General features: G+C 51.5%; 1 protein-coding gene across 1 annotated transcript; it reads left to right on the top strand.

The window, feature by feature from the left end:
* Nucleotides 1–969: 969 nt before the first annotated feature.
* Nucleotides 970–4073, top strand: LOC125929341 (translation initiation factor IF-2-like). Its single transcript, XM_049640453.1, has 2 exons — nucleotides 970–1200; nucleotides 3462–4073. The coding sequence occupies exons 1-2, from the start codon at nucleotides 970–972 to the stop codon at nucleotides 4071–4073; spliced, it is 843 nt and encodes a 280-aa protein (XP_049496410.1).
* Nucleotides 4074–12279: the final 8206 nt, after the last annotated feature.

A 12279-nucleotide genomic window follows, 5' to 3' on the forward strand; every position in this document is an offset into this window, starting at 1 on the left:
AACCCCAAAGCTGCTGCTCTTGTGAGAGAATTTCCCTATTGGTTTCAGACCGGCAAGCTGGGAGCTACAGCAGGCTCCAGATTCTCCTGACCCCTCTGATGTCTGCCCCATTTAGTAGACTCACAGCTGCCCCCTGCAAAATTGCTGGACACCTGTCCCATTTAGACCCTGAGGATGAGTTCTTGCACAAATCCCTGTCCCGGGGCCCAAAGGTAGAGTCTGGGTCAATCCTTCAGGAATTCTGCCCACTCCTGGGCCCTCCATCTCAAGGGTACCACGTGCTCTTTGAGGGGCTTCTGAGTATCTGATGAGATAAAATCTCAAAGTGCTTTGGAAACAGTAAAGCACCCTGAAAACACCAAAAGAGTTTAAAGGAAAAACTCCAGGAAAGTGATTGGCTGCTGGACCAGCAAGAGGAACACCCTGGAAGGATTCCAGGGAAATGGGGAAGCAATGGGACTAGGCTTGCCTGGCAGACAACCCACATGCAGCCTGCTCTGCCAGAGAGGGCTCCTTGCCAGGCATGGGCCACAGGGAGGAGATTAGCTGTGGCAGGAACTGGCCAAGGGAAGCAGAGACCCAGACTGCCAACTGCCCACAGAGGGCAAAGGCAGAATGGCTCCCAGCCTTTGGCAGGCACTGGCTCCCAGCAGGATTCCACTCCCAGGAATGCAGCAAGGGGCTTGTGCCAGGAACGAGGGTAGGTGACAGGATCTGCTGTGCCAAATTGATGACACTGCCCAGGGGAGGAGGTACCAGAGTCTCTGGGAGCCCCTGTGGGCTCCACCACAGCTAAAGAGAACCACAAGCCAGCCAGGTGCTGCCACTCTATGCCCACAGAGGAGAGAACAGATGCCCAGAACAGAATTCCTCACCCTGCTGTCTCTACGCTATCCAGGAGTGACTGTCAAAATATTTAACAACTGAAAACAGTTCACACTGGAGGCGGGAGTTCCCACAAGCTGCCACATGGAGGTGACTGGCACCATCCAGAAGCCACAGCCGGAGGGCCTCACGAGTGCATCTGGGAATTCCAGAACTGTCCCCGGGGAACTTGTCTACCCGCCAGGGTCCAGGCCCTGGTCGGGAGGACACATAGAGACAGGGGTCAGAGCCCAGGCACTACAGCAGGTGTATGGGCACCAGGTCTCCAACCCTGATAGTGTCCATCCAGGGTGTCTGGAGACCAAGGAGACTGGGGTAATCAGGGGGCTTGGGGCCTTAGCTGTTTCTAAATGGTACCTAGTGTTTCAATACTTTAGTAACTGCTACTGCCCTACATGGCTCACAAGCTGAGTATCAGTCCTGCCCTTCCCAGTCTCAAGCTCTTCCTGACACCCCACTGCCCACCTCTCACATGGGGAGTCCCAAGGCAGAGGACTGGAATATGGATGGACCATCCACCCACTCCTGTGACCCGCTTCCCAGACTGGCCTGTGACAAAATGGCCCTCCTCCTTGTACTTCCTGCTTCATACTCACGGCCATGATTCCACGTGAGCCTCACAACAAGAGCCAAGTTTGATGCCAGACAAGTATTAGGAAGTAGGAAAACTAACACCTGGCACAGGTGGGCATGCTGTAGCCAACCACCCATGGCCCAGTTCTCACCTCTGTAAAGCCTTAAGAGAACCTAAAGGTCATCTTCCAGCCCCAGAATCATGATCTCTCTGTCCCAACCCCAGGTCCATCTCAGCCTGTCTTACCCAAGGCCTCCCTCCTACAGGCCCTGCTATAAAGAATCTTATACAATCTACCAAGACCTCTTCCCTTTTCCTACCTCGGCCTGGATGTGGAAGGAGGAGACTCAAGTGCTGAAAGATCCCCTAAGGATTATTCTGCCCAAGACTCTGATAAGGACAAAGAAATGACTTTTCCAAGGCTCTGGTGGGTCAGAGATTGAGCAGAGAGATGGAACCATTACCCAATTCCCATCTGGTGATTTCTTCCCTGTTGCCCTCCAGACCCAGGAGGGACCCTCTTTCTTCTCAGCTCTTGTCAGCCTGTGGGTCTTTACTAAGCATTAGGCCAGGTAAGGCCTTGGGATATAATATAGACTACAGAGAAGATCACTTTGGGCAGACCCAAAGGCACAGCAGCCTACTGAGAGAGTTTGTTTGCTTGCTGTTATTTCATGCAAGGGGATGGGAGGGAGTTGTCAGAAGGGCAGTGCCACCAAGGTGAGTGTCCCCTAGCCTCCAGACAGCAGCCTGGCTTTCATGCCATTTCTCTATCTTCAGGAACACAGTAGCCATGATTGCCACCCAATATGGCCAAGTCAACCTCATCTAAATGGAGTCAAAAGTTACAATGACAGTTGTAACCTTAGAAGGCAGGCCAGGTGCAGAGGGGAGCACAGGACACACAGAACTGCCTTCCCATCCATCTATATGGATTTCTGTGGGGAGCCACAAAAGTGAGGCCATCCCCCTCCATGCACAATGACGAGTCCGGTCCTAGGGGAGGCCTTCCTAAGAAGTATCCCCTCACAGTTGCCACTCTCCTCACAAACTCAGGAGGGATCCTCACCAGCCAGCTCTGATCCAACCTGGTAATGTGTTAGAAAGGAATTAAGTCTCTTTGTCATCCAAGTAACAAGTTAAGGTTGGCCTGCACATTTGAAAGGGAAATAGAAAATACTATAAAATACGGGATTTTGAGGAGCCAGAAGAGGTCACTTTTTAGCCAAAATTTCACTCTTAGCCAAGACTTCTTGGCCTTTTCTATGTAGCAGCCAAACCTTCCCCATCCCACTGTAGTCAGACGTGACCCTGGAAACAGTGGGGGTGTAGTGCAGCCCTATTACTACTGTCAGGAGCCATCCTCACACAGCCAGCCTCACTGGCCAATGCCATCTAACAGTGCAGGCAGTGGGCACCACAGTCCAGAGGCTACACAGTAGAAAGAGGTGGGGACTTAGGTAAAAGCAAAGACCAGCTATTTGCAGAAGAGGTAGCATTACAGCTTTGTGGACCAGGGGGATAATGATACAACACAGAGGGAAGACAGCCAGTGCCCGGTCCACATTCTGTGGACTAACAGAGCATCACAGGCATATAGCCCTGGTCTATTAAGTCACGAGTACATGCTCCTGCGAGGGTTGGCTGGCCCTGAGGCAGAGAGGCTCCGTTTCTCAAAACAGGCTACTAGGAGAGTTGGTGAACATCCTGAGACCCCAAGCTACTTTCACTGATACGGCTAACAAGAAAAAGCACACGCTTCAAGTTGCGACTGAGACATCCCAGGTTAATTGTGTTCTTTTTCCTCTGGTAAGGGAAGGAGAAAGATGAAGTGGGTTTAAGACCAGAACAGAAAATTGTCATGGAGTAAAAAAGGCTGCTGCCAGGCAATAAAGTGAAAACTAAAAGGAGGCATCCAAAAATCTCAGAGCGAAGACCGTGTCTCACAGCTCTACCAGCCTTGGACCATGACTTCAACCCTTCGACGTTCTTCTTAAAATAGCTGTGTGAGCAAGAGTCGGGATCGGTGCTTCCTCTCGCAGAACCACCCTGTGCCCCAGGTCCTCTAAGCCCCCACCCACTAAGCAAGCAGGCAGGTAAACCTGCGACTCCTCGGCCAGGTGCCCAGCTCATTCCGTGGACTCGGGCGCCCCCGCGCGGCCGCGGCTCGCGGCGCTGCCTCTGGCGCACTCTGTCCCCGCGGCCGCTCCCTCGAGGCCGGCGCGCTCGCGCAGCCTCAGCCTCCCCCAGGCCTCGTCAGCGCGCGGCGGATCCGGTGTTTGCGCGGTCGTGCGCCGCTAACAAGCCCCGCGGGAGTGCGGCGGCGGAGAGGCCCGCTCGTGGCAACCGGGCTAGCTCGGCCGTGCGGCCGGCCCCGCCGCCCGCTGCCAGCGCAGGGGCGACCCTCGCCGCTTCCCGCCTCTCGTGTCCCCGGGGGCCCCGCGCGCTTCCAGCCGCCCCCCTCCCCGCGCCGCCCACGGCCTGGCTGCCCCGAGGCTCTAGCCCACCCCTGGCTCCAGCCCACCCCTGGCTCCCCACCTGTGGCGCACCCTCCCGCCCCACCCCGCGGGAATCCTTGGTGACCCGAGGGCTCACCACCCAGACTGCACTATGAGGGCTCTACCGATCCTCCTAAAATCCAGAAGGCCGGGTGGGGTGTTGGGAGCTACCTGCCAACCTCTCTGAGTTCGGCTTGTCTGCTTGGGGATATAATGGGATCCACTCCGTCAATGTTCATGTGGATAATAATACACATTTGTTCCCTGTTTACCACTTGCCAGGAATTATGCTGGGTCCACAGTCACACCGTTTACCTCATTTAGGCCTCAAAACACTGATGGGACCTGTCATATGCGCATGTTATTCCCATTTTATAGATAGGAAAACTGAGGTCACACAACTTCACCGGAAGGCACACAGCCAGTGAGTGGCGCAAAGCCAATGAATGTTCTTTAGTGTTTTCGTGTTTTCTAGGCCTCACAACCCACACAGATGCTATTCAGAACCTGGGATTCCATGGAGAAACTGGATAATAACTAGGAGAAGCTCTGCATTTGTGGAGGCTGACAACCCATTTTTAGGGAGTTGGAGTCTCTCAGAGAAAACTGTTTACCTTGGTTTCAGTGTTTTCCAAACTTACTTGAATGAAGAATCTCTTTTTTAAAGAACAGTCTTGGGGCACCTGGGTCTGACTCTTGATTTCAGGTCAGGTTATGATCTCAGGGTTCATGAGATCCAGCCCAGCATCCGGTCCTAAGATGACAGCACAGAGCCTTCTTAGGATTTAGGATTTTCTCCCTTTCTCCCTCTGTCTCTCTCTGTCTCTGTCTCTGTCTCTCTGTCTCTCTCTGTCTCTCCCTTCCCCACTTGCACGCACATTCTAAATAAATAAACATTTAAAAAATAATACAAATAATAAACACTCTTATGAGCCTCCTGTGGAAGTGTGTTCTGTGAAATACACTTTGGGACACACTGGCCTTCATAGTCTCAAATGAAAGAATAGCTGTGTAAGCCACTGTACCTGAAAAGTGCTATGGAGCCACGAGGAAATGTTTTATTCTTATTACTATTGTGGTCATTGTCACCTTCATTATCTTTCAGGGAATCCTGTCTGTGGCCTTGCTGAGCACTTCCTAAGTGCCCAGCACCGTTCTAACTGCTTTGCGTGTATTAACTAAATTATACCTTACAACTTCGCAGGTGTTAGCCCCACCTGGAAAAAAACATATAGGATCATGATCATTAAATGAATAATAGATGCAAAATTCTTAGAAGAAAGCATTACTACAAGCATTTGCTATTATCATTATTCCCACTTTACAGAGAAAACTGAGGCACAGAAGGATTAGGTAACCACACTGCTGGTCAGTGAATCGGAATCCAGGCAGCCTGGGGACAGGGCCTATGCTAGGAAATATTGTACATTCTGCCTCTGCCAGAGGTGGAGGGGAAACCCCAGATCTGGGCCTGTCAGCAAAGCCAGGATTCCCTGTGAGAATATCTCCTCTCTATGAAGGGCCACCACCCCCCAATCCTGCCCATCCCACCTGCCAGTCATAACCACCACCACAAGTGGGAGAGGAAAGGGGACAGGATCTGGGGTTATACAATCCTGGGTTGGATCTCAGCTCTGCCATTTCCTGGTTGGATGATCTTATACAAGTAACTTAACCATCAGTTTCCTCATCAGTAAAAGGACAGCATCATCTACCTCACAGGTGTGTGTGAGGAAGGACTGAGATGACAGAAATAAAGCAATTAACACAGGACCTGACCCATCTGAAGCCCTCAGTAAATGTTGGCTCAGCACCCGCCCAGCACTCCCACCTCTTCTGGGTCCCTGGCTTGTCCCCACTTCTGCCTGTCACAGTCCCTGGTCTTGAAATTATGGTTCTATGTGTCTGTCTTCCCTACAAGATTGAGCCCTAATGGTTGGTCTTATTCACTGCTGCACCCCCAGGGCCCAGCACATCAAGCTCAGCACACACCAGAAACCCAGTCAGTGTTTGCTGAGTGAACAGGTGCATTATGACAAGAAAGCTATTAGTAATTATTGAGAACCCATTGTGCACTAGGCAGAGTTCCAAATATTTAACATGGATTCTAACTCAACCTAATATACAACAACCATGTTAGGTAAGTACTACTGTTTTCTCATTTGAGAAAATTGAGGCACAGAAATGTGCCTGGTAAATAGTGGAGACAGGATTTGAACCCAGGCAGTCTGGCTTTTGATCCTGCAAGCTTAGCCACAATAACCAAGTGAACAGATGGATGCCTACCTGCCTTCACAGGGCTGCTGAGAAGGCCAGAATATACTAAAAGCCCTATCTATGCACAAAAGTTTGTTACTAAACCCCAGAAAAGGAAGGCCTGTTTCGCCCAGGCCTCAGTTTCCCTATCTATGAAGTAAGGGTTGGACTTAATAATGTCAGGAGTCTTACACTCATGGTGGAAGGGAGGAGAAAGGAAAAGGGAGCTTGAGCCAAGAGAAACATAAGAACAGCACAGTAACTAGATGGGCCCAGCCTGGAGCAGAGGCCAGGCCAGGGGCCAACAAAGCAGGGAGGGGCCCCATCACTGCCTCTGTGAACAACCAGGTCAGAGTGGGCTGTAATTCACCTAGGAGTGGGGGTCAGGGTCAAGATCCCAGCCAGAATCATGTGATACAATAATTAAGGGCAATAATGATCATTCACAAGGAGCTAGCACTTTACAGTTTCTGTTACCTCACCTGACTCTCACATCACCCCATGACTATTACTCCTAAGAACTAAGGCCTAGAGAGGTCTGGGACTTGCCCAGGGTCACACAGCGGGTCAACATCTAGACCCCACATGACAGAGCTATTGATTGACCAATTAATTCAAAACTTCAGCAAGCCATGCTCTAGAAATTGCTCTGGCCCTTTAAGGAGGGAGTGAGCAGGACCCAGGTGGCATGCCTAGGCCACAGTCAAGTGAGAGAGTAGCCATTTCCACTCATTAAAAGTTTAGCCAGGCGAGCAAAGTGGGCACTTGGGGACAGTGGATCTCCTTGGGGCTCTGGCCATATCTGGACCCAGCGTCAGGCCCAGGCTGCTGTAATTGGGCCCCAGGTGTCCTGCTGAGCCTGCGTCCCGCCAGAGAGCCTCTGAGGCCACTAAAGCCCAGCTCATTATGGCCTAATTGGTGGCAAATCATTCAGCCAGCCCCAGGGACAGAGAGTGATGAGCTCACAGTGAGAAAAGTTTGAGCAGCCACAACTTTCTCCACAGTGGCCCAAACTTTCCCAGTCCTGGGGGACGCCAAGGTCCCTGCTGGTGCCCAGGCTTCTCCAGGCTGCCCAGGCCCAGCTGCACCACTGATACACTGCTGTCACCACTGGGACTGGCCGTCTGAGGTTCCTCCCAGAGCCTCCAGGGTGCAAGGGGGGCTCTAGCTCTACCCTCCACTTTTCCACCCCATCCCGGGACACCTAGGGGGGCAGCAGCCCCCTCCACACCCGGGAACAGGGCCTGGGCACTCCCGGGCCAACCACTACCTCCCTCAAGGGGAGAAGATGTCTGATTGTCAACATGACGTTGGGCCGGGGTCAGTTCACAGAGGCCGCTCCCTGCCTTAGCCCATTTCCTCTCACACCAGCCACAGGAGGGAGGGACCGGGGAGGGTGATGTAAAGATGACGATGGCCATAAACAAAAGGTTGTTACTTCAGAGCTAAATGTCTTCTATGCGTCAGCCTGTTTACTCTTCAGATAAGCCCCGTGAGGTGCCAGTCCTATCCCTATTTCACAGATAAGGAAACTGAGGCACAGAGATTTTGAGTTCACCCACCTCCTGCAGGCTTTCCCTGTAGAGAATACTCGATTTGTCATTAAGATAGAAGAAAAAAACAAAACACTCACTTTGAAGCAAAATTAATCTAGGTTCAAATCTCTGCCACTCAACCAGCTGTGTAAACTGCTCCAATTCATTTAACATCTCTGAGTTTTTGCTTCTTCATCCGTAAAATGGAGATGTTATCATATCTATTTCATGAGAGTGGGAAGCTAAAGACCATGTTTATAAAAGGCCTATCAGGGGTGCCTGGGTGGCTCAGTCAGTTAAGCGTCCAACTCTTGATTTCAGCTCAGGTCATGATCTTGTGTTTTGTGAGATCGAGCCTGGCATCAGGCTCTGCAATGTCAGCGCAGAGCCTGCTTGGGATTCATTCTCTCTCCCTCTCTCTCTGTCCCTACGCTACTCACATGCACTCTCTCTCTCTCTCAGAATAAATAAACTTAAAAATAATAAAATCAAATGCCGAACGTAGCCCTGACAGAGTAAATGTTCATTCGATGACTGGTGATACTATTTTGTAGCATGGTGGAATAAAAAAAGCACAGGGGTTAGAGCCAGCAATTCAAAAAATATGATTGTTCCAGGCTCTGTACCAGCCCTGGAGCTTCCGGTGTCAGTTAGATGCTCTCCCTGCCCTCCCCACACAGGATGAGACAGGAAATAAGTGCAGTGGCAGGACAGGTCAGCGGTCAGTCTGAGAGGTCACTTAATGTCTCCAAGCTTAGCTTTATCATTTGGTAAGTGGTGGGCAGTGCCTGCCCCACAATAACTTGGGTTATTGTGAGGCCTGAGGGCCTCAATATAATTAAGCATGGCCTACAAATTCTAGAACAGTATAGAAATAGCCCCGCTGTCTGAGGTTCGGGACCTGGAGTCATTGCCCAAAGTCACCCAGCTGGTGGAGGCCAAACCTAGAAAGAATCCCAGGGCTTTTCCTCCCAGGGAACACTCAGCACCCTGCAGGAACGGCAGCCTTCCTCAGCCTTTGGTCCCCGTCACACCCTGCACACACCAGGGTAGATACCCTGGCCAATGGGTGGGATGTGTGAGGCAGACCCTGCCTCTTTCCAGGGTGCTCACAACCGTGGGTCAGTAAGACAAGCAAGAGGTACTCAAAATATATGAGAAGGGGAGGCATCCTGAGAGGATAGGGTGACAGACACCTTTTCCTGCCTCTCCTTGATCAGGTGTAAACTGTGAGCCCCAAGACCCTCTCTCTTCTGCTTCCTTTGCCTCCAGAGAAACCCACGGCCCATGCAGAAATGGAGAGCTTGCTGTGGACATGTCCTACAGCCCCAAGACAGAATTCTTAGGTGCTCTCTGCCCCTCAGGAAAGGTCTGAGCTCAGCAGTCCCAGCTCAGTGTGATGGACGATCACGATGGAGACAGCACCAGGGCCAGATAGCTCTGACCGCCATTCCCTGGCAGGCTTTGACCCCTGGTGGCAGCAGAAGGGAGCTTGGCCTGGGTCCTTCTTCAAGCCCCTGAATCATTGGTGGCCACTGACTTTCCCTGTCAGAAAGAACCAAACCTGCAGAAGGAGGCAGAGACTCTGGGGGAGGGAGGAGACTGAGGATTTGGATGGGGAAGTTCTGAAGAAATGACCCACGTTGGCCCAAGCTCCCCTGGGGAAGATCTGGAGAGAGCTCAGAGGACACACACACACACACACACACACACACACACACTAAATGTGGGAACCATCAGCAGTGGGATTTAGAGTCAGACAGCCCAAGTTCAAGTCCCATCTCTGCCGCTTACTGGCTGTATGGCCTTGGACAAGTGTGTGGCCTTTACCTGTTTTCTCCTCCGTAAAATGGGGATAATACTAGGGCCAACCACATAGAGTTGTCATAAGGATTAGAGACATCATCTTAGCTAATTTATATAGAGTTCGTATTATGTGTTAGTAACTGTGCTAAATAAGGTACAGACATAAACTCATTTGGTGCTTGTAGCAGCCCTGTGAAGTTTTGCTTGTTCACAACTATACTACACATAGCCTACTCGGTGCTCCATAAATATGTGTCGAATGAATGAACGAATGGAAATAAGGTTGGTGTTATTGTTAGTCAGAAAAGCACACTGAGGCTCAAAGACAGAAAGCAACTTGCCAGGACCACACAGAACCAGGTCTCCTGCCCCGGGGCCTGACACCAGCATGTTCTGATTGACTCAAACTCACAGTCTAGGGGGTAGGGTGGGAGGCTGGGAGAGTGGTAGGCCACACCAGGAATGTCCAAAGATGAGGCATCTCTATCTCCACCAGGCCTAGAGGGCACCAGCCCCAGGGCACAATCCCTGGCAGCCTCTGCCAGACATGGTGCTTGGGTGCCACTCTGTGGCTCCTCTTGGAAGTGCAGGCTGCACTTGGCCTGGACTGGAGGCCTCTGCATGAGGAAAGTCAGCCCTGCACCAGGGAGCCACCAGTCCACAGCCCAGACATGGATAGAGAGGGTCAGGCTTCTCTAAAAGCTTTGCTCAGAGACTGAAGGGCCCCCAGAGCCAAATAACTTGTTTATGGGCAGTGAAGGCAGAGATGGGGGCAGGGGGTGTTCATGAGTCCAACAGGGAACTTCGGCCTCCTGGCTTTCTGAAATGCCAACCCCAGAAGGCCCTTCTCACACAACACAAACACACACAAGAGCCATATCAGGCCACTTGCCAGATTTCCCACTGCCCACAGCCTGAGGTCTTTGGGTCCACAATCTGCTTTTCTAGGACTAGGGTGTTCAACCCAAAAGACCCTCATAGTAGAGAGTTCTCCTTCCTTCCTAATGTACATGATACCCAGAAGGACAGCCCCTGGCCAGGGGGGAACCCGTGAGGGGGCTTCCTTTCCCAGTGGGGCAGCTCCAAAATTTCCCGTGCAGGGAGGAAAGAGATCCATCCTAACAGTCTTATGCAACCCTGCCTGTCTAGGCTAGAGGGAGGATCCTGAGGAAGGTCTTTCAGCAGGGGGTGTGGGCAGAACTGGGTTGGCCCCTGGCCTCATGGGGCCCCCTCATCAGGGCCAGGGCCTACTGGCCTGCTCTTTATGAAAGGCATCCTCAGCCCCCTCCCGAGAGCAGGAGATAAGGTTGGAGAGGCCAGGGGGTCTGCTGAAGGGACAGAGACCCATTTTCAGGACTGGACACAGCAAGACTGGTGGGATGTCAGGCTGAGGGAGGAGAGAGTACAAAGCAGGAAGGCCTGCCTAGTCCTTGTCCCATGCCTGCCTCCCATGGAGAGAAGAATCACCCAACATTCCCAGTACCGAGAGGCCCTCTGAAACCCCAGCAGCAGGATGGGCCCAGGAGACACTAGGAGGCAGGGGCAGCTCCAGGGCCTGTTCTGGTGCACAGTGGCTGCAAGACTGCTGGCTGCCAGCCTCAGTTCCCTCACCTGCAAAGTGGACTGGTGCCTCCACCTCCCAGGTGTGCTGTGGAAATCAAATCAACTGAGAAACATGAAAGAGGGTAGATCTTACGTTCAGTATTTTATCACTAATAATAAATAGGCAGGAGGAAACTTCTGGAAGTGATGGTATGTTTATGGCATAGATTGTGGCAGGGGTTTCATGGGTATTTATTATCTCCAAATTCATCAAGCTGTATACAATAAATATGTACAGCATTTTGTATGTCAAAGACCATAAAGTGGTATTTTTAAAAAAAAACAAAAAACAGAGGGGAGCCTGGGTGGTTCAGTTGGTTGAGGTCAGACTTCAGCTCAGGTCATGATCTCACAGTCTGTGAGTTCAAGTCCCATGTCAGGCTCTGTGCTTACAGCTCAGAGTCTGGAGCCTGCTTTGGATTCTGTGTGTGTGTGTGTGTGTGTGTGTGTGTGTGTGTGTGTCTGCCCCTCCCTTCCTTGTGTGCTCCCTCTCTCTTTCTCTCTCAAAAATAAAAAAATTAAAAAAACATTAAAAAGATGAGCTTCCTAAACTATAATCACATGAAGTTTGTTAGAATCATCAGAAGTGGGATCTAGGAAGGGAAGGCTGTGAGAGACCACCCCGTCCTCCTTTTATGGAAGGGGAAACAGAGGCCCAAGGGTACCCTGCCAGAGTCTGAGTCAGATCTCAAGGCACTGGACTTGCTTCTCCACGCTGCCTGCCATCTGGTGCCAGTGGCCGGGGCGGTGGTGGGTAGAGAGGCACAGGTTAGAAGTTCAGAGCAGATGATGACCTGAGATGGATTTCAGGGACTTCAGTGAGATTCCTATGCCCAAAAAGCCTCCCCATCTACTCCATGTGGTAGATATCACCACCAATCCTCAGAGATCCAAGCCATCATCAGGCTTTTACTCACCAGTGTGTGCTTTGGATCTCATCAGAGAGCAGATTTTGAAATAGGGAATCCTGACCACCTTGACAGGAAGAAAAGTCTAGAGAGGAGAGTTTAGCACAGAGGGGGATCATGGGGCCATAAAAGGGTGAAGAGAGGGGAGACAGTAGACAAATGGGCTGCCCTGGAGTCCTGCGGAGGAGTGGGAAGCTGTCAGGGAGGTCCCAGGG

Source organism: Panthera uncia, chromosome D1, assembly GCF_023721935.1.
Source record: "Panthera uncia isolate 11264 chromosome D1, Puncia_PCG_1.0, whole genome shotgun sequence".
Taxonomy (NCBI): domain Eukaryota; kingdom Metazoa; phylum Chordata; class Mammalia; order Carnivora; family Felidae; genus Panthera; species Panthera uncia.